General features: G+C 35.5%; 1 protein-coding gene and 1 long non-coding RNA gene across 2 annotated transcripts in view; one reads left to right on the top strand and one right to left on the bottom strand.

The window, feature by feature from the left end:
• The window catches only part of LOC100539562 (collagen alpha-4(IV) chain), a 61386-nt gene that overhangs the window by 11666 nt on the left and 27354 nt on the right, over nt 1–22366 (top strand). Inside the window, 18 exon segments of the mRNA XM_031555108.1 lie at nt 2298–2432; nt 3330–3374; nt 4959–5075; nt 7815–7883; nt 8070–8105; nt 8909–8971; nt 9412–9447; nt 9627–9668; nt 10711–10791; nt 11782–11835; nt 12945–13004; nt 13609–13653; nt 15034–15087; nt 16955–17024; nt 19231–19335; nt 19859–20023; nt 20523–20615; nt 20934–21097. Of these exon segments, the coding sequence (XP_031410968.1) occupies nt 2298–2432; nt 3330–3374; nt 4959–5075; nt 7815–7883; nt 8070–8105; nt 8909–8971; nt 9412–9447; nt 9627–9668; nt 10711–10791; nt 11782–11835; nt 12945–13004; nt 13609–13653; nt 15034–15087; nt 16955–17024; nt 19231–19335; nt 19859–20023; nt 20523–20615; nt 20934–21097 (1434 nt within the window).
• On the bottom strand, nt 10692–14797 carry LOC109369434. The gene is made up of 3 exons (XR_002118465.2): nt 14474–14797; nt 12008–12078; nt 10692–10773 (listed from the first exon to the last, which is right to left on the bottom strand). It is a non-coding gene; the product is annotated as an uncharacterized LOC109369434 (long non-coding RNA).

Here is a 22366-nt window from a genome sequence, read left to right as displayed (position 1 = left end):
GCTGTGGTAGTCACATTGGATGGGCACAAATAATAGATGTGATAATAGATGTTATGACATGGTATCAGTTTGGTCTTAACAAAGCTCCCAGTCATTATCAGTCTTTGAGCTGAAAGAAAGAGAGACAATCCACCAGCTTCACATGGCATTCTAAAGTTGTATCAGCTGTCAAACCTATTGTGAATTCTGGATTCAGTGACTCTGTTTTATGACTTCACTACCTCCTGCTGAAGACACAAACCATGGAGTCAATTAAATTAACAGAGTAGCAACTAAAGACATTTTTATCAGCACGAAGGGCCGCATGTCCATAATTTGAAAAAAAATTTCTCTGTCAACTATTGGATGCAGAGTGTACACATTAATAAAAATATTAAAGTCACTGCAGAAATTTGTCAAGAAGATGCTTTGTTAACATCAAGGCATTTGAGCATTACTGAGAAATACCTCGCCTTTCCCCCCCCCCACTGGTGAATGCTATATTTCGCATGGCAACAGCTAGTTCCATGTACCAAGAAAAAAGTGCTGCTTCCAGGAGTGGGTAGTTCAAATATTTGCATTTTATTATTTTATTAGTTTAATTTGTTTCACTTTTAATATTAATTAATATTCAAAATGAATCTTAATCAAAATGGTTGTCCAGTCTTTTTTAAATCAAGCTATTAGACTCTGTAGTAGCTTCTTTAAAAGTACATCAATTAATAACATCATTTTTTCAGCAGAGGAGGTACAAAGCTCTGCCAGTAGATAAGCTGCAATTGTTCATACCAGCAAATACTCAAATAACACCCGGAATTCTAACTATCCATTCACTGTTAAAAAGGATGCAGAATCAGCACATTTTCCTACTAGTAGCCATGAATTTCTGTAGCGTTTTACACTTTAAATTGTACAATCAAGAAAACTATAATTGTTGCTGAAGACGGAATGCTGATTTTGCCCTGGAAATTTTACTAGTGACTTCATTGGAAGCAGCATTAAGGTTTAAGTGAGGATGAAAGTACAGGCAAATGGAAAATGAGTTGTGCAAGGATTCATTTCCAGGTAGTCCTCTGCTCTTCTAGCAGGACCTCCAGCTTTAAAGAAAAGAAAAGGAAAAAAAAAAGATTTAAGGCTCTGCTTGCAATTTTTGAGAAAATATCTTGTTTAGACGGATTCAGTCTGTTGAAATATTTACACTTGGTAGAATGGAATTTCATTCTATCATTTCAGCATAATTTGATACTTGGAGCTAATGAATATGTCTACAGTAATTTTTGATTTCTGTTCTTTTTCTTGAATCCATTCACAGAAAGTAAAGTAATGTATGGCCTGTCGTTTCTGTGAATGGACACTTTACTGAAATATCCTTTACTGCCCTCCTGTGGTGTTTAAGACTCACTTTCTCTGACAGGCATATGGCTCCATATTGCTCTCTTTTTTGATAATGTGTTGTAACGTAGGCTTTGTAGGGTAAAGTGTAGACAGCTCATATCTAAAATCTATGATTTAATCATTATTTAGCAGCACAGGACAAAACCTGCTACCAAACCCAAACAAATCCACACTGATGCTGTAGACTGAAAAATCCACTTGTTCATTGTCACAAAGTGTAATTACTTAACAGTAAGAGTGACCTTGGAAAACTTTGTAGAAATACATAAAGACAAACTGTATTGTGTTGTAGGTGCAGATGCAGAATTTAGAGTGATATACAGATAAATGACATTCTAAAGCCTCCTAAATCCTTTCAACACAATCTATTCAAATTGATACTTTGTGTGTGTTTGATAACAGTTAACATTTTTTTTCTATATGAAACCTCACATCTTTTTCATTAAAAGGTGCTAAAATCTGAGAGCGACGATAGAAGATACATGACCTAGGAAAACTTAAGATGATAAGAATGTAATATAGTTAGAAGAAAAAGGGAACTCTCTTGATTTGTTCTAATGTCTACAATGGCCTTTTCTCTAAAATGTGGCACCCCTGGTGGCAGAAGTATGGAGCCTTATTCTTATGAGTGTTACTTACATCGATAGAGCCAGAAGGACTTGGAATTTATTCCAGTCAGCTTGACAGTGGTGCTGGAGACCTGCTGAAGATGAAATTACTGCCTTAATCAAGTTGTTAACATTTAAAGTTGCGTTTAATAGCATCTAATGCATGGAATAGATCTGCTGCCTGTACAGCAAGCTGTTTTGAATAATAAATATGTATACATTTTAAGACTTGTTTTATCTGTACAACCATCTCTAATACACTACCTACTTCAAGGTTTACAGTAGTATTCACTTAACTCTTTGGACTCTTTTCAGGGTCAACCTGGTGAGCTGGGAGCTCAAGGACCAATTGGATCCTTGGGATCTACAGGACCAGCTGGTCTGCCAGGGGAAAAAGGACAGAGAGGTGAGAATGGGCAGCCTGGGCCAGCTGGAGAAAAAGGTGATAAGGTAGGAAACACCACAGACAGCTCTATTGGGTGTGTACATTATATAATGTAAAGTATTAGCCAATGAAACAGAACCTGTTTTCATGATTAGAAAGCATTTGCCAAACTATCCTCTTGCTCACCCAGAAATCAATTACAGCTTTCTTTAGAAAACGTGTTTCAGTGTTTTTTGTTTTTTTTCTTTTGGGTTGCAAAATTAGAATAATCAGGGAATAAAAAACAACGACAGAGACCAGTCTCTGATTAGTGTGTACTATGTAACCCTCCTTAAACTTGGAGAAGGCTGTGGGAGGAATGTGGAGCTGGAGGGAGTATTATGGTGCTTTTAAAAATGCTGTACACTAAACAGAATTTTATTACCACTTCAAGAATAAAACTTGCAGTTCAAGTTTATCTTACATAGCTGTACTGTAATTAGCTCTTGCTACTTTATATTAATTTTAATTATCTAATTTCACTAATCTCAGGGGATAACTGAAATCTTTAAAGCGAATGTCTAATATACATGAAATATAAGTCCTGTAAATAGAAACTGCTCCTTCTATTATCAAAATAGTGCCAGGGTTGTAAAATTTATACATAGAATAATATATTGTTACAGGCAACTTCTCCATACTTTTGTAGTCACTGGAGAATCAGTGAAATTAGGAATTTCACATTTTTCCTTTTACCATGGATAGCCGTTGACCCTAGTTTCTTACTAAACCCATTAACTTTTGTCAGATATTTATTTCTAATAAAATTGTATTATCTATTGTAATTGTAAATCTAATAAAATCATTTTTCAAACAAGAGTATGCCTGTTTATCACTATATAGTATTATGTATTCTTATTTTTCATTCTTTTTAAGAGTTAATGATCTCAGCAGCTTTGTTTTTTCATGTTATCTGTTTTTAGGGCCCAACTGGAGTCCCAGGATTTCCTGGTTTAGATGGTGTTCCTGTACGTATTGAACGAATATTGCTTTATAAAAATACAGTTTCTTTAAAGTCAAAACAAGTCTTCTAATAGAATAAAACACTTAATATGTTGTTTGTTTTTATATCTATAGTTATTGTGCCAACTACATAATTACTTGTGTTGCAAAAATATAAATTAGCTAATTTCAACTGTGTTTTTAATTTATAAAAAACTCCACAAAATCCCTGGAAAATAATCACATCATTTTGATGGGGAAGTGGGGCAGTGAAGGTAGAGCCTTAGTCCTTGCAGCATGTGTCAATCAGTGCAAGGATTAAAAATTCGTTTATTGTCTTAGGCTCTACAGCAGACTATAGTTTGATGCATTCTTCACATCTCTGAAAGTTGTCTCAGATCATGTATTGTTTTTTTGTTCAATTTTTTAAATTATTTTTGCCTGTAGTTCTTTTGCAGGGAGAAAAAAATAAGCAGCCATTGAATTTTACGTGAATAAGGACTGAAGAAGTCAGTCCTAAGTGTAGAAGCATGTGATTATACATTTTTGTGAATGTGGTTTTTAGTGTGGAAATCGATGTGGTAAAAAAAGCAGAGAGTATCTCTTAAATGCAATATATTGAAAAAAAATCTTTATGTGTTTATTATAACTAATTTTTTTGCTGTTATTGGTTTCATATGAATCAAATAAAGTTAAAATGTTGAATTTTGAAAGCAAAAACAGAACCAGAAATGAAGTGGGTATCTTAGCATCTGTTGTCCATACTTGACAGTGGGACTTCGTCCAGAATGTCAATATAATGCAGAATTCATAGGGCCAAAATTTTGCATAAAGAACAAAATGCTCCTGAGAAATAGATAACCAAAAAGTGTATCCTCAAATCGCGGTGAAGAGCTTTAAATTAAAGGAAGTTAAATTGACAAGAACATTTCTGGCAAGTGGACAGGATGCTTTCCTGATGATTTTTCAGAAGAAAAAAAATTACTTCTTTCTCTAGGATCTAATTTGAAGTAGAACTACACCTCATCTGTACATCAGTTAATTTTTGTTATTTGGAAAATGACTTTCTCAATTCTGGAATGTACAATCTTTCTCTGTGATTACTTGAGTTTGTGTGTGCTTGAGTCGAGTTGTTCTACCATTTTATCTTATCAATTAAAAACCACAAGGCTGCTTTAGATGATCTTTCCATATGTTCTTCAGAAACTGTAAAGAGAAAACAGCTTTTCATTACAGCCATAAGAAAGATTGTAGCTAGAGAGCCAATCTGCTTTTCCTGAGAAAATAGCCCATTAGTTACTGACTCAAAGACTGGGTAGAGGGCCAGACTGACAGCTTGGTCTGGCCCTCTACCCAGTGTTGTTCTCAGTATATTTACTAAGTATCAAAAAAAATATATGTACAAAATACAGGGTTGCAATTCTTCACTTCAGAAATAAATATCACGATGGAAGATATTTCTAGTGCAGGGACATAAAGCTGGGACTGTTGTAGATGGTTTCTACTTCAGCTCTGTGATATTTGTTTCTGAACTGTTTCATTAATTTAAAACTAATTTTCTGTGTAATTTTCTATGGTGTATCTCTAATAAATGTTAAACTGCCTTTCAGGGATTACCAGGAAGTGAGGGACCCAGGGGCAAACACGGTGTGGATGGCTGCAATGGCTCAAGAGGAGATCCAGGATTTCCAGGCGAAAATGGATATATTGGACCAAGAGGTCCTTACGTATGTTAAAGGCACTGCTATTGTCTAGTAATAATATATATCTACATTTTCCTTTCAAGCTGACGGCTTTTTAAATGAAAGGATTTTTAGACTACTGCACTAGCTTTACACTTTACAGTGAAGTTCCAAGCACCTTCTGTTTCTGCTAAGGTTAATGTGATTGAAGAACACTTTGCAGAGTATGATTGAGGTTGAATGTGAAGTTCATATGGCCTTTTAAGTATATGCGTATAGCTGGAGAGTTAAATTCTGCTTTGTTTCACCAGTGCGTAACCACACCAAATCTAAGACCATATTTAGAGGTAACTTAAAATCAACTTACCATTTATCATTACTTGAAACTTCTTAAAAGCCTGAGTAGTGGGAACATACCTGAGATTAATTAGTAATAACTGGAATTTTCAACAAGTTTCATCAATTCCTGTAACGTATGAAGATTTTTAGTGAAGTATCACACAAATATATTAGTAAGTCTCTTCCAAAACAATGGCATCACAGTTTCATATGCCACTTTTTGAATAGTTTCTCATGATTGCTCTATGCATACTTAAACTTGCCTTACTGTTTATCTATAAACACACAGGTAATTTCAGCTAAAATATTGTAAATGATCATTTCGATATTGTTTACTTTTCCTGTTAAAATTGAAAGCATTTTTTAAAGTTTTAAATAATTAGCTTAGCAGTGCTTCTAGTGAAAATAAAACACAAATTAGTATCAGTAAGGGATATGCATTACCATAGCTTCAAAGAAATTTGGTTGAACTGTTCTTTTCCCCAGTCTTTGACTTCTTGTGGAAACAATTTTTAGTTGTCAATGATTAGTAATAATAACTCATTAGTTGATCTAAGACCTTCCCTGGAATTTTCTAAATAAAAAAAAATTAAACAACTACAATTTACATGAAAAGACAATTGTGTCTAATAGAAGCTAAATGAGATGCTGATTCAATCATAGGCAATCAACGATGGAGAGTGAGAAGACACTATCAAAATATAGCAAAAGCATACAACTCAAGTCTTGGACGTGTAATAGATGCTGTCATAAAACCAGATAAAATACTTACTAATTTATTACGCCTCTTGTGGTATAGATCATTACCCTATCTCATGGCAACCTATTACCCTCTGAATGGTAAAATGGCTTAGTCTCAAGTTGTTAAATTTATCTTTGTTTTCTTACATTTTATGGCTGTCAAAGTGGAGTTCTACCTTTAATATTTAGCCAAATAATGTAAAATAAAAATGAGACATGGGACAAATTGTAGCATACACCCTCCCAATTCCAGGAGCATGCTCTTTGTCAGGCCTAGTATTTGCAACCTCCAAATAAAGGGAGGCACAATAGGCATATAGCCTTGGATATCTACACAAAAATCCAGTGCAAATTAATTTAGCTACTCAGAAAAACAAGACATAGTAAACATATTTTCTTATGTGCAAGAATGCTGCTACAACCTCTATATGGGTTGCCTATTTTTAAGTCAATTTGTTGCACCAAGTACTGACTTGGCTATATATTACAGCTAACATTTTTAATTTTCTTATTTGTAATATTTTCCTGCATAATTTTTTATAAGTGCGTGCGTATTTCTCCCCTTTACTTCATTTGCCTCACTAATGAATTAGAAATTAGTTTGTATTTGAAAGCCTTTACTTTAGTCATGTAATTGAATCTAATAAATATCTCTTATTACACAAATTCACATGTAAAATAACAACATACAGATGTAACTTTTTGTATGCTTCATGTATTTCCTAGCAGCTGCTGTCTGATTTGTAAACTGTATCAAGTTTACTGTAGGTATATCCAGCTGCAGGCAGCTGTAGCTCTTACTGCATCATATCAGGAATAACTGCTTTCTCAGTTTCATTCTGACTTCGGGATTTGAACAGCTGGTGTATAATATCAAGAAACCAGTGATGTTTTAAAGTGGTTAAATTCCAAAATTCCCCAGTTTATTGAAATCAATGGTTGTTGCAGGCTTCGATTAAGTTCTACCCTGTCTGTTAGGATTTCAAATGAGAATATTTCTGAAATATTTCAGTATGTTTGTTCTTCACATATATATGTACATGCTTTTAGACATCAATTCAACAATTTAAAATTTACTAAAGTAATTAACTTTTCCTGCTAAGTCAGACTGAGGTTTTGAGGGCCCTATGATAGGCAAAGTTATATAAAGGACTCCACAGAAAGAAGGACAGGAATTTAATTCTTTAAAATAAGCAGGGCCTGTAGGCATCAGATTTATTAATAGTGATAGATTGTGAAATATTTTTACTGATAGGTTGAAATCTATATTCAGCTTTTTAATTGTATGCAGAATTGTACTAGGTTGTTCTACATCATAGTATGAACTTCTGGAGAAGCTGGAGTGTGTAATACTTAAAGCTGCTAACTGATGGAAAGAAAAGGTAGGCATATTGATGTAGTTGATACTACAGGCAAGATTTGTAAAGATGGTGGAATATTGAAATACTGAAGAGCTAAGGAGCATCTCAGAGCAGGACTCAGAACCTGCGAGAAGCTGTTTTGTTCAACATCTTCACATGTAAGGGTCTTATTAGACAAAAGAACTACAACATGCTAATGCAGGTATGCTGATTCTAGTGGATTACCTAGCGATATATGGGCACTAGTAGTACAACCTAAGAAATTATCATTCAGTCTGTGTAGAAGCATAGGATATCAATAAGTGGATCATAATGTTTTAATATACTTTTTTTTTCTTCATAGGGAAACCCAGGGCAAAAAGGAGAAAAAGGAAATTCAGTGTATGTTTCGTATTTTGGAAAAGGACTCCCAGTAAGTGTCTGATTAGGAAAAAATAATATTTTGTAGGAAAAATGTATAGCTAATTTAATTGTTCTCATATGTCCTCACTGTTTAATAAAACTTGGTGCATTAAAAGATTAAAAAATTAGAAAATTCCAACAACTATTTAAAATCAAAGCTTTTGATGTATCCTTTGCTAAATTTCTGTCTTTACAGGGAGACAGAGGTGATCCTGGCCCCCCTGGTATGCCCGTAAGTATAGCCAGTGGGTTCTAAACTTGCCTTTTGTCTAGGAGATCTTCCTAATTTTCCTTCTTCGTAAAATAAGGTAATATTACAGTTTCTCCCTGCCTGCCTTACTAGCAAAATTCCAGGATGAAGGCCAACAAAAATAAAGTCCCCATTATCTGCCTCTATAACCAGTTCTTTGCTGCGGAAAGGCACAGAAACAGACTGCAAACCCACCTGCATTGTGGTTTGCATGCAGGCAGTGACTCTGCATCAAGCAGTTGTTGCTCCTTATGTATTCAGAAACGCAGAATATTTGTCCTGTGAAATTCAAGATTCCTCAGTAAATATGTAGAGATTTGACAGCTTCTTCAACAGTATCTGCTGAGTCAAGAATATATAACACACAACCACCTTTTTTGCCGTAAAAGCCTTTAAGAAGAAAAAGAGAGTTTAATTTCACCGCTGGGCTCTTACAGACTTGTATGACTTCGGTTCATATAGCTGGTCAAAAAAGATGTTAGCTGATGAAATTCTTAAAGTCCCCATGCTGTAGTACAGTTACTAACAAAGTATTCTTTCAATTCATTCATAAAATACAACTGCACTGAACAATATCAGTACACAATTATTCAGAAACCGAGCTGCTGGAATGGCTATGAGGTTTCTGGTATGGTAATAAGCTATAAGAGAGGCATACGTAAGTGAAATGCCAGTAAACTGATTCAAGTGGTGCAGGCATTCAGATAAACTAGTTCTGTGGGGAAAAAAAAAAATTGTAATCTCTTGATATCTTCACAAACAGGCCATTTGTTGTCTTTTTTCAGGGACCTAGAGGATCAACAGGTACAACAGGCCCACCTGGATACCCAGGCCAACCAGGCATGCCTGTAAGATTACCACAGTTTCTCAGTCTTTCATTTTCAGGATATGCACACCAATTTTAGAAATTGATTTAATGTGAATTAATCTACATGTTATTTTTGAGGCATACAGTAAATAGAGATTTTTGCCTTAGTTAGAATTAGAGCATATGTTGCTTCTTCCCATACCTGTAAAAACAAGTCATCTGGCAGTCCATGGTCCGAAGGGAACGCTGTTAGTGCTTTCTCCTTATTCCCCTTCTCTGAGGCCACTTTGTGAAACAGGCAGACGTAGATCTAGAGTTCAGTCCTGCTGAAAGCAGTGACCATGCTAAGTAAATTGCACTTTTTATGGGTAGAACTCAAGGAAATTCTGCATTTAGGTGATTTTGGCAAGTGGAGGTAATTCTCAAAGTTCTGTCTCTAAATCAGACGTCACCTTAACTTGTTCTCATTCTCTTTTAAAGGGTATTCCAGGTTACCCTGGTTTGCCAGGTGAACAGGTAGGCAATAGCTTTTCCTGAAATATTTAGTGAAATAATAGGTTAATTTACACAAATATTTGATATATCCTTTATAACTACCTGTTACTAAATTTACTTGATTTAAAGTTACTCGATTAAATTCTCATATCAACATTTTCTAATACCCTTCAAATTCTGTACATTCTTCTGTCAATTAGGGAAATCCAGGTATTGGAGTGGATGGACAAAAGGGGGAGCCGGTAAGGAAAAGAAATAAATATAATTCTATAGTATAAAAAATATAAATTTGTCTTAAGAAAACAAGATTCATTTTTTGAAGATTTCTCAAATTGAGCAGAAATCTCAAATTTTTCCTGCTTTGGGTATACACCTTTGAACACAAGCATTTAGATTTTGGGTTCCATGTGTTTAGTTAGGCTTTCTGTCCTGTGGTGATCCTACCTGCAGATCTACAAGAAAAAAAGCAATCCAAGCAGAGTCTCAGTGGGTTCCCTAAAATCCATTAATTTGTGGATGCACGCTCTCAGTGGTCATGTTAGAACAGGAGAATTAATGTGAGCTATTGAATCAGTTAATTCTGTACAGAAGTAATTACTTCAGTGAGCTGCATACCAGAAACAAGTGTATTTTGGGACCTGAAAGGCAACAAGCAACACAGTAGATAGCATTCCTCCTATACAGACACTGCCTAAATAATCACAGCAGTACCCTCCAGTAACAGTGGCTATATCATAACAGTTCCTTTATCTAATGTCTTGCTACATCCAGCACAGATGCTAAGGAAATGGTGTAAGGAAAGGATAAGCACATAATGCTTCCTCTCCCAATTTCACCATTGCAATACTCAGAGTAGAGACCTGGAATATTTGATTTTTCTTTTGTGAATTTATCCAGTCACTGTTTACAATCCATATAAGTTTCTAGCATGCACAACGTCCCCTAGCAAATCAATAATTTCATCCACATTCACAAAGCTTTGTGTCAAAGCTTTTAGTCTAGAGCATGAGAGATTGTCATTTATTTCCCTAGCCACATTATTTTTCAATAAGTGACAAGAATAGAAGACAGTTAAAATTGTTGGCCATACTCATCAGAGAAGACTGCAGAGAAGTTTACAGGTCTCAGCACAAAATCTTGTTTATCTATAAGTATTAGTACAAGTACTTGCTCAATAAAGACAAAAAATACGTACTGCTGTAGTGCAACAGAAAAACATTCCATGTCTCATTGAAATGCTGCATGGAACAGAACATCTTTCTGTTATTCCTCTGGTTTCCACAGGGTGACGTTGGACTTCCCGGGCCACCTGGGTCACCACTATTAGTTGGACCTCCTGGAGCTCAGCTGTTCAAAGGAGAAAAGGTTTTAATCTGTTTTCACATTTAACTGTGCTTGAATTGGCAAGTGATACCATTTTTGCTAAGGATGAAATAAATAAGACAAATCTCTTGCTTTAGTGTTCATTAATTTTCATCATTAATTTAATATCTTACGTGGCTTTTCAGTATTTTTTATTTTTCAGATCTTTGGCATTTTTTCTTGTTAAGATTTCTTCAGTGTAATGTTTGAACAGTCAACCCTAATCCTTCTAGGGTGTGCTCTACTGATAGACAAAATAAGTGATTTTGTTGTTTGTTTTTAATGCAAGATCATGTTTACTGTATTTCTTCAGTGATACACCCGCAGTAGCCAGAATTGTATACTTTGAAGTGTGAGAATTTTTTATAAAAGAGTTACAAAACTTATGTTATAGAGAACCCTATAGTGTAGTCTCTGTGTTTCTCAAGCCTGATTTGCAAATATACAGAAATGAAAATGTGAATTTCGGCATTGCCAGCCCTGCAGCATCAACCCAGGGAGCTGGGAGCCTTCAAGTACTGGATCTTGGGCTTTAATTATGGAAATGGCCACTATGTACAGCCATACAAGGAAGAGGGAAAGAACCACAAGAACATACATGTTGAGTGTGACTAGTGGCATGTTTATGTAATCTACCATGCATCCCGTTCAGATTGAGGCTGTGTGCAAAACCATGGATTTATACATGTGAATCCTTGTTTCAAACTGGTAGAGCCACAGACAAAAAATAACTACTTTCATGTATATTTGTAGGAACAAAGCCCCAGTTAGTAAGTCTCTACAAATGAAAAGATATATCTTACTCAATCCACAGTCATTGTGCTGGTTTGACAGCGTTAACAGAAGAAAAAAATCAGCACTTAATGATTTTCCTTATTTTCATCTGTCTTGTACGCTTAGGGGAAAATCCCCAGTAATTCAGACTAGGACTTTGAAATGTTAAACAACACATAAGTATGTCCTGCATGGTAAATACTTTTCCTGTATGTGTAGGGCCAAAAAGGACAACCTGGGATACCAGGATACAGAGGGCCACATGGACCTAAAGTAAGTAATGTGATTTTCTTCTTCTGTGTTGCTTCTGTTGTTAATTTTTCAAAGCACAAGATGATAGAAGAAATAACAGCACTTGTGCATTGGAACTTGATTACTGCCTATATTGATATGAAAGCAAAAATATTTCAAAACCCTATGGAAAACCCTTCTGTTTTATACCTACCTATTGAATGTTGCCTGGTTGTGAAAGGTCAGTGTTGTTTCCAGTTGGAGTGCTGACACAAATGACTCAGACTGTGAAGAAAACAGAAGTGCAGATTATTTTTTCTCAAGGAGAGAAATAGAGAAAATCTGTATGTGTTCCTAATGGAGCATGTGTATGTAAGACTTTAATTTCACATTATGGGTATGCTCAGAAGTAGAGATGGCAGAGCCACCTGTTTGGAGAGAGGGTTCCTGTCAGTATAATGTGTATAAACATTAGTATGTCAGTAAGAAGTTCCTCAGTGCTGAGCAGAAGCAACCACAGAATAGATTGTGATGTCTTTATTGCTGATGGATTCGAAGGGGAGAAAACTACCAGATCTCAGGAAAAAAAATTATAGAAGATAACTGGGGACAAAGGAAAGAAGCTAGTTCATATTAAACATTTATTTAGTTTTGTAGGCAGAAGAGCAGAAGCTCTTCATCACATCTAAACATCACAATTCTGCATTCGAGGTCTAGCACCCTTTCAGGAAGACATTTCCCGTCATGATAGGACTACTGATACTTAGCACTGGAAAAGGAGGCAAACTCCTTTTGTATGAGACTTTGAGAGAGGTAGATTATTTGGTAGTTCTAGTACCAGCTGTAACTGTAGATAACTGTACATTCATTACTCATGAGCAGGATCTAAGGAATTGCCAGCAGTGTCCAGAACTTAAAAAAAAACAAACTTCTAAAAGCAAGTTAAGCTTGGTGAAGAGATCATAACAGCTTTCTTGAATAACTGAAGATATGTAGGCACTACTAGTAATGCTTGATGAAGTAAGTCCCAGTGTTTGACCCTAATAAGCGAAACAAGATCCGTAACATACAAACTTAATAAACATGACATAGAATAAAATTTATGGCAAACTTTACCAGTTTAAATAAACAGAATGTTTTGAATACTCCAGGGAGAACCTGGGAAAGGAGAAAAGGGTGAAAAAGGCATTCCTGGATTCCCTGGATTGCGGGTAAGGAAGTTCACAAGTTCACTACAATTACCCTCAGAAAATATCTGGTGCTTTAACTGTTCATTTCCAAACAAGATTTCAAGGTTTCTTTTAAACTAATTTGTCGTACTTTCTGTATACAATATTTTGCGGTCCTGCTCTGGGAGTCACTGTGTCACAGACTTATACACAAGCTTATTCCTTGCTTGGAAAGAATGCAAATCTTTATGGTTACCTTTTAAATATTTAGTGCTGCATAAATTCTTAGAAGTAGCTCAGTTCTAATGTACCAATTTTAATCTATTCCATACCTGACAATGGCAGCTTTTTTGACAGCAGCTTGTTCATGACGTGCACAGCAGTACATACATGGAGCAATATATCCATTACTATATTTGCTGTAATGCCGCAAAAATAAATGAATACTCATCTGGTTTACTTTGAGCAATAGTTCAAATTTCATGCCCAATTCTCATAAAATATTTGCAAAAACTTTGCAAGTGTTAGCTATTGGTAGATATGATACCAAGTAGTAAATATGTAAGGAATATTAACAGCTTAGCAATACCATACAGGTCTAACTTGAATAAGTTTTTACTGTTTTAACTCACATTGTTTTTATCAGGGTAGCCCTGGTTCTGATGGACCTGCAGGTTTTCCTGGAATGAAGGTAAGATGACAAATTACAGCAGCTCACTTTACAGCAACATCAGTGAGGTTTGATTTTCTGTTGATTTTGCAGATTTGCAATTTCCTCATGCTTGATAGCTCACATTGCCTAACTTCCTTTTCCTCCTGTTGCCACAAAAGTTCTATGAACTGTGTTGCTGAGTTTCTGCTACTCTCTAAAATTTGATTGAATTTGAAGCCAAAGTCATAAGTAGGAAAGGAAGCCAGTGGACATGCAGACTGCATGATAGAAAAGTTACACAGCATGTTAGCTTTGGTTGCCATGCTCTTGTATCTGTCATTTTGTGTTATTTTGTATTGTTTGCTTTGTTTAGCCTTCTGTCTCAAAAAAATGCCAGGAGCAGTTATGAACTTCTAACATCTTCTTGGATTAAAGCGTAACAGGTGTAGGTATACAGCTGTGTGTCTTTTCCCTCTCTCCAGCTTACTTCCAAATCTAATTAAATCTAGTTAAGGTAATGATCATTATGTTCCTGAACCACAATAATTTGCAGATACTTACATCTCCAATTACATTTCAGGTGACTTCCATCTGTAAAATGGCTTTTTACTCTATTTTTCACCACTGTTGATCTAAAGGGTTTGAATACTGGATGAATAAATATATCAGAAGATCATAAAAGGACAGGAGGAACTGATAGCAGCTGATTTTCATTAAGTAATAGTAAATAAAAGAGGGTTGTTCAGCAGTGTGACAATCAGAAAGATCAAAGCATTGGAATGGTGAGACAGAAAGTGTAATAACAAAGGGACTAGCATGATGTAAAAGGTGTTTGCAAAGGGAAGGAAAGACTTCTCACCCAACTCTGAAGATCTAGGCTCACACAGAAAACTCTACAAGGGAGGGATCTGCAACCAGAGATCCTTCCTTCATGACAGTCAGCCCTTAAAATGAGCTCTTAGAGAGGTGCAGCCAGGCTCCACTCCTTTAGTCACACCATGAATTGCCTTCACCTGTATTCCCAAGGCTGACTGGGTCCTTTGTCCAGGTGCTCAATCAGTGGTTCAGGCTGTGACTCAACTGTTACCATTCAAGGAGGCAGCAAGCCAATTTCAACTGTATTAAACAGTCAGAGTTTTCTGGTATATGTTCCAGCTAGTTCAGTGTCTCAGCTACACTGAACCCAACTGACCACTATATAAATAACCTGTATAGATTTTTAAATTAAAAAAAAATAATAAAATTACAGAGGAGATTCTATGAAACATGTAATCTCTTGTACAAAACCAGAGAATTTCTCTGGAAAAAAACAAACAACTGTGAAAGCTACTGTTAACAGTATTGCATAACTGTCTCATTGACTTTTTTTCAATTAATTATATTAATGTGTAAATAGATGGTATTTATGATCCTTTCCAGGGAGAAATGGGTGTTGCTGGTTTTCCTGGGAGACCTGGTTATCCAGGCATCAAGGTAAAAATCAAACAAACAAACAAAAAAAGAACAATGAAAGAAAAACCTAACACATACACATACTTCCCTATATAAATGCTAATGATTCCCCAAATCTACCCACTTATTAGATGATCATCGCCTTTTCTACAGACATAATTACTTCTAAGATTTACTGTCTTCAAGACACTCGTAACAAAGGTAATAAATAGCAAAGAGTAAAGATTTCTGCTTGATGCACGTGACAGTGAGAATTCCATGGATTGATTTTTATACAATTCTAGTTTTAGCAGCAATTTAGGGTTATTTATACCCTTAACTGTACCTGTATAGCCATCTAATCCATGAATTATAATACTATGAAGGTTATTTATGGTTAAGATCCTGAGAGCAGTATACAGGTAAAGAAACCTGCTATTTAGGTAGCTGTACAATCCTGTAAAATTTGGTCCATGAACTAGTATGATAATTGGTACAAAATGAGGCTGCAAACTTTGAGTGAAGTTGATGGACTAGTTTGTGTGAGTTTTATTAAAATAATGAATGGTCTTTGCAGGCAGTTTAGAATGTTCCTCGTGACTTACATTATAGAAAGCTGGCTATAGAAACTTACAGAATAGTGTTTAATGCTTACTGGGGATATGAACCAAGAGCTGACATTTTTGATCTTGGCTTAGCAGCTCTTCAATTCTTTCTTGTCTTTTGCCTGTTTTGTTAAGCATGCGAGTCGTGCAAGACATGGGTAATATGCACCCATCGTACAAATCTTTGTTACTTTTATCATCATTACATTAATTTTTAAATCTCAAAATATTACACAAACTTATCAGAGGAGGAAATTTTTAGGTTTTAATTTCCCTTTCCTGCTACAAAAAAGACTTTTTTAAAAATATTATTAGGGAAGACAAGTATACATTCCTGATTAAAATAGCCAAAAAGTACACAGTTATGTTAGCTCATTCAGTAAGATACAGTCAAATGGAAAAGCTCAGACAAAAGGCTAAAAGTTTAAGAAGCCAACAACTGACACTGCCAGTACTGTATAGAAATCATAGAAATACCAATTTTAAAAAGGGGAAGTACATAGAGAGGCATAGACTGCTTGGTTTTACTCATACAAGGATGGGCACCTAGTCTTGCAGTCTCCGTTCTCCTTGCCCATGTCCTAAAATGCCCTGAGCTCCAGCCTGAGGAATGCTACATAACTGTGCAGTTCCCAGATACACATTCTTATTTTCTCAGTTCCCATTTGCTGCAGACAGAAGAGCCAATTCCTAATCTACACCAAAGCAAAAAGTATAATACAATTTGCCACATAAAAGACTTCCCTAAAGTCCACTTTAGTTGCAATTCTAAATATCAGAACCCAGGCTAATTTAGAAATCCCCCAAGCAGAAGTGATTTTCCTTGCAGTTAATAGACACTTATGTTTCCCTGATGCAGATGTTTTAAATTTCTTATTAAAACTTTGAGGATCTTTTATCATTGGTAATATCTGTCAAATTGAAACCTCTTTTCTTAGTGCTTATCTGCCATCAAAAAAGTAATTTCTAAATTTTAATATAGAATTTTAAATTTTAATATTTGCATCTTGGTTGTTAAAACATCTTAAACATGGTGATGATTATACTGTATTTGATTTCTCTCATATATCGTAAAGTTGAGTCACATGCAAGAAGTTGCAAGTTCTAAAAGGCCAAATAGAAAAGTGTGATAGGTATATTAAGTCACTGGTATTCTGAAAGATAATTATTTTATATCTTGTTGCCCAGGTGATATGAAAATGTTACATTCTTTTCATACTTCAATGTTTTTGAAATTTATAGTTGCATGCTAGGGCATTGCATGTTTATGTCTACCAGTAAAATTTGCTGTTGGATTCTTACAGGGGGATCCTGGAGAAAAAGGGCCCCCAGGTCCTCCTGGAGCTATTGGAACTCCACTGCTTCCTGTGAAAGGTTAAAGCTAGTATTAACTACCATTTCTGCTGTATAAAGTTTATAAAGACCTATTTTGCTAAGGTGTTAGAAAGTAATCTCTAGGGATAAATCCTGAACATTATCTTCTAGTTCTGTTTATGCCTCGCTGATCTTAATGGAACTACGTTAAATATACTTATTTCAAATTAAATGTTACTTGAAAGATCTTTACGCGTACAGCCACAGTTAGATCTGCTAGATTGTCCCTAGTTATTGGGCCATGGCTTATTTGGGAAAGAGCTCTGAAAAATAAGCCCATGCTGGGTAATGGAGACAAACAAGAAAATCAGGCTTCACGTTGTAGTTCAGAAATCCTGTGTTCAGAATTGCCACAACACACATATTTTAGACTTCAATTAAGCCTCTTAGTGCACAGCAGGGGTGAAATCCTGGTTCCTGAGTTTGGGGAAAGCTAATTCCATCAGGATTTCATCACTGAAGTCTACTGAAGTCACTAAACACTGCATTTCCAGGCTATTCTCATTTTGTGTCACTGTTTTATCCGATACTGCAAACATTAAAAAAAAATGGAATATTTCAGAGTTTCATAAGCCATAATTTCCCCCTCTATTTCCTGAATATGCATTTTTTTCTTACAAATCTATTATAGACAGATGCAGAAAAATCACTTTTTATACATTTCTCAAGCTAAATTGTATGTATATGGCAGTGCAAGATGATCTGTTCAAAAATCTAGATTTTCTGGACAGCAAGAGCATGTGTTCTGTGGTTGTACAGCACATTCAAAAAAATCTAAGTTTTTAGAAAGTACTGAAGCTGCTGTGCATGCTACATAATCTGTAAATGTACTAGGTCCTATGATTCCTAGAAGCATCAAGTTTACATTATTTGTATAAAAAGGCACAGGCAAACTATGGTTGGCTGCAAAAAAGATTGATCAACATACTCTATTTCCACCTTAGCAGTGTATTATCACTCATTAATACAATCTGTAATGTTAAGGTTTTAAAATACACATTCCCAATTTGCCTGGGTATGCCTAAGAGCTGCAAATGTGCCTGGTGTGTATTATCAGTTAACACCAGCTGGTAACACTTGCAGGAAGGAACATACGTATCATCTTTTCCCTACTTGCCTAGAATTAGTACTCTCAATAGAATACCACTCAATCTTACTGCCTTCCTACCAAAACCTAAGGCTGTGATTTTAAATCTTCTCTCTTTTTCACATCTTTATTATCAAATTGGCAATAATGTGTGGAAGTTCTTACTTCCTACACAGCAGGAGACAGTGAGGAGCAGCCAAGCATGCTGCATGGAAGCAATTTGTTTTGGCATCTCAAAGAGAGCCTGTATGGTAGGAACATTTTAACAAAGAACTTCCCATAAATTTATTTCTAGTACAGCAAATGCTGATTATGAACAGCAAAATAAATCACAACACAATCGTGGTTCAGCAGAACCTCCCCACTAGATAGGAGCTTCAACAAAAGTCAACTGAAATTGTCTTCCATTGGCTTCTATGCTTTTCCAGCTCATGCAGCAAAGGATCTGAGCCTATGCTTAATTCTAGTATCTCAAGTAACTTTTAATGTTAATTATGTGTATGATGTGTGAGTAGATACTGAAGTATTCTTATATTCTTCAGAGAAAATGTCATTTATCAGAATTGTTTGAAAACAGAGTGCCAACATTTTGCTTTTTGTTGTTTTCATTATTCATTCAATTTCAGTAAGCCCTGTATATCTGATTTAAGTTTTCTTTATCATTAATTAATTACAAAAACACATGTATTTATTATAGCAATTTTGAAAATAAACTTTTTAAAATTTGGGTAATTTCTAGTAGGAAATTTCCTGAAATGACCTGCTTGTGAGCACTGTCAAATACACACCAGATGCAGATGTTTATTTTAAATGCTACATGTATTTATTTGGGACAAGTACTTCTCTCAGTGTTCTGAAATATTTAGCAAAGATACTACTACTGAGTGACAAAATTTTAAAACAGTGTGTCTGTGAAATGGGCAGGAATCCATAAAAAAGTAACCAAATCCTCCCACTTTAAAATTTGTCACACATTTAAAACTGTTTCACACAGATAAAGAAGGAGAGATCACTGTCTTACTTCTTTGTTGTTCTTGAATTGTAATTTCAGTTGCACTTTTATTTAAACTGTCAATTGCATGAGATGTTCATTTCACATATCTTCATAATTCTGTGTAGGCCCACCAGGAGATCCTGGATTCCCAGGTCCTGCAGGTGACATGGGGTCAGTTGGACCTTCTGGCCCTGTGGGTCTACTAGGAAGACCAGGAGACGATGGAACAAGTAAGAGATCTTGGGAATAAAATAAGAACTCTATACCAGTAAAGAAAACTGAAACAAAACTCTTTGTTCTTGTTTCATGCAAGTCACCAACCAGGTGGTAAAAAATATATATATATTATCCCAATATTTAATCATACTCAAAAAAGAACCAGAATGTTCCAAATAGAGCATTAGGAATTGCTAGAAAATGAACAGAAGGCAAAGCAGAAAATGCTGCCATATACTGTATATCCATGGTGAACTGTATCTGTAACGCTGTGCTCAAAAATCCTGTTCCCAACTTCAGAAAGTTGTAAAGGAGAGTGATATAGACAACTTTGCTCTATATAAGGACCAACTAAATAAACTGTGATGTCTGCACAGGAGATAATGAGGGGAAGGAGAAGAGGCATTTGAAGGTACAAAGCAGAAGCCACTTTTTTTCATGGGAAAGAAAACATAAATATTTAGATTTAAACCTTATTTATTGTACAGGGTCTCTTCTGCACGACAATTCTGAATTGTCTGTATCGTTACTTTACAGGTCTGCCTGGTCTGCCAGGAATAAGTGGGGCACCAGGACCTCAAGGTTTTCAAGGTGACCCTGGTTCGCCTGGAACAGGTGAAGCAATTCCAGGAAGACCTGGATTTCCTGGACCACCTGGACTACCAGGACAGCCAGGAAGACAAGGCTTACCTGGACTACCTAGTATGTTCAACAGCAATTTATGTTGTGAGAATATAATTCATAGATTTATTGCTTTTGTTTGTCCTACAAAAATCTGAGAGCTGCCTTTTGATAGAAATATCAAATTTTATATGTGATGTAGGAAATGTGTTTCCCATTAATTGTCAGTCAGGAAGATGTCAAGATTTTTAGCTTCCTGAGTGACTTAAATCCACAAAATAGCCTGTAAGTAAAGTTCCTAAAGATGTATCAGCTGAAGTTAAAAACACAGAAGGCTGCGGGGGAAGACCCAAATCACAATCCTTTAGTAAAGAAACAAGTTGTAAAATTTTACAGTGGAGTAAGAAAAAAACAGTATCAGTGAAAAGAACACTTGCGACATCAACTATAGCCAGACTTACTTGTGTAGTATGATCTGTAAGCAATAACTTGTGAAGTACTTTGTAAAACCTGTAGATTTTCATGCAAGGATAATGACATAAGGAAGAGAACATATGACCTAAGCTTTGTTTTTTCAAAGGTGTAATTTGTACTGAGAGAGGGATTCCTGGAGAACCTGGAGTAAAAGGTCAGATAGGCCTCCCGGGTAGAAAAGGTGAAAAAGGAGAAAAAGGTAGGTGTACCTGGACAGCAGTAATTTGAATGAGGCCTTTGCCAAATTATCACTTCAGACCTAAATTTGCAAACAGAAGTTTATGGCAAGTTGGATAATCAGAATCACCAAAATGTATAGTTAGATGGCTGTTGCTGCTTCTAAGTTAGAGTCACAACATTACAGCAATTATTCAGCACTGCAAAAATATATTGATAAGCTTCACTCTTCTGAAGGGCATAATGAGATATGAAATGGTTTGTGTACTACACATACATGAAAGAAAAAGGACAATATTTTTAAAATGCATTATGCAACTGTTTCAATGTAATTTTATAGGAAATCAAGGCCTCTGCTCATGTACTGCTGGTCCTCCTGGTCCCCGTGGTATACAAGGACCGCCAGGTACTCAAGGGAAGAAAGGACAAATGGGTTACCCTGGAAGACATGGAGAAAAGGGTGATTCAGGCTTTTCTGGTGCAGTGGGATCACCAGGGCTCCCTGTGAGTAGTTTTCATGAGCTTCACTAAGTAAATAACATTAACTGAACACTCACACAGGAAGCATTTTAGAGGAGTGGTGAAGGAACTGGCCTGGAAAGCAGTGTAAAATTTTTATTCTTCTATTTTCAGTCTTATTAGTTTTTATCTGATTTTCCCTTGCAGCAGTGGGAGGAGTTATATACTGAGGGACAGAACTCAATTCTGTGTAGACAGTGTCATCAGGAGGCTTAATAAAGATGATGTGTGTTCATGTATTATTTTTTTAGTTGTTTTTACTTTTAGTTGTAAACACTTTTTTTTTAAAAAATAGGGATGCATCAGTTGACTGAAGATGATTTTCTCAGTTAGTTTAAATGAAAGTGTTTACAGCAAAATTTTATCAAGACAAAATTGCATGATGTCATCAGGCTAAAATTATATTATGTCAACATCTGTGTGCTTTTATTCAAGAATTTCAAGTCATTTTCTTTGTTCCTTTTCTTTTTTTAGAAATTAATTGAAATGCTTAACTTGCTGTGCTTAATTTATTTCATGCAGTGGCTGAAAAAAATAGTCTTTCACTCCCATGAAGTCTGAAAGGCAGTGCTATTTTTTTGTTGTTGTGTTTATCCCTTCATTGTTCTGTATTGCTTTCCAATCTTCTATTTTTCAGTCAATACTCAGCTGAAGTTTATTCCCCACTTGGATCAGCCACTATAGGCAAACCTTGTCTTTTTGTGACATGCTTCTTAGCAAGTAAGCTAAAGTGGAATCAACATTTTGCCCTTCATTTTACCAAGTCCTTAGAAAGAAAAATTATAATAATCCTCAAAATAAAGACTTCTACTTTGTTTGAATAGCTTTCTTGCAATATAACAATTTCATTTCAAGTTCTTCATGAAAGGAAACTGAATGAATTTTTTAGTGGTAAAGCTTTTGTGTACTAGAATTATTTGGCATCAGGATATAACATCAGTTTTTCATGTTACCAAATTTTACTTTTACATATATTGTTTCAAGGTCAGATTCACACACCAAGATGATGTGCAAACCAGATTGGAGAATTGAGAGCATAAATTAGAGTAAAAATACAGAAAGCGTTTTTTTTCCACTTCTAAATCTATCAAGTCATAGAGTGTTAAAAGATACCAAGTATTAAACTAGGTGCAGATAAAATGTTATACTGACAGCTTTCTGGGCTTTCACTTAGCTTAAAAAAAAAAAAAAGAAAATTACTTATAACTGCATTCAGTTCTGGGAAGGTAACCTCATCCAGCAGTCACAACATTC

This window comes from Meleagris gallopavo, chromosome 11, assembly GCF_000146605.3.
Source record: "Meleagris gallopavo isolate NT-WF06-2002-E0010 breed Aviagen turkey brand Nicholas breeding stock chromosome 11, Turkey_5.1, whole genome shotgun sequence".
Taxonomy (NCBI): Eukaryota; Metazoa; Chordata; class Aves; order Galliformes; family Phasianidae; genus Meleagris; species Meleagris gallopavo.
This window is presented reverse-complemented; position numbering and strand designations above follow the sequence as displayed.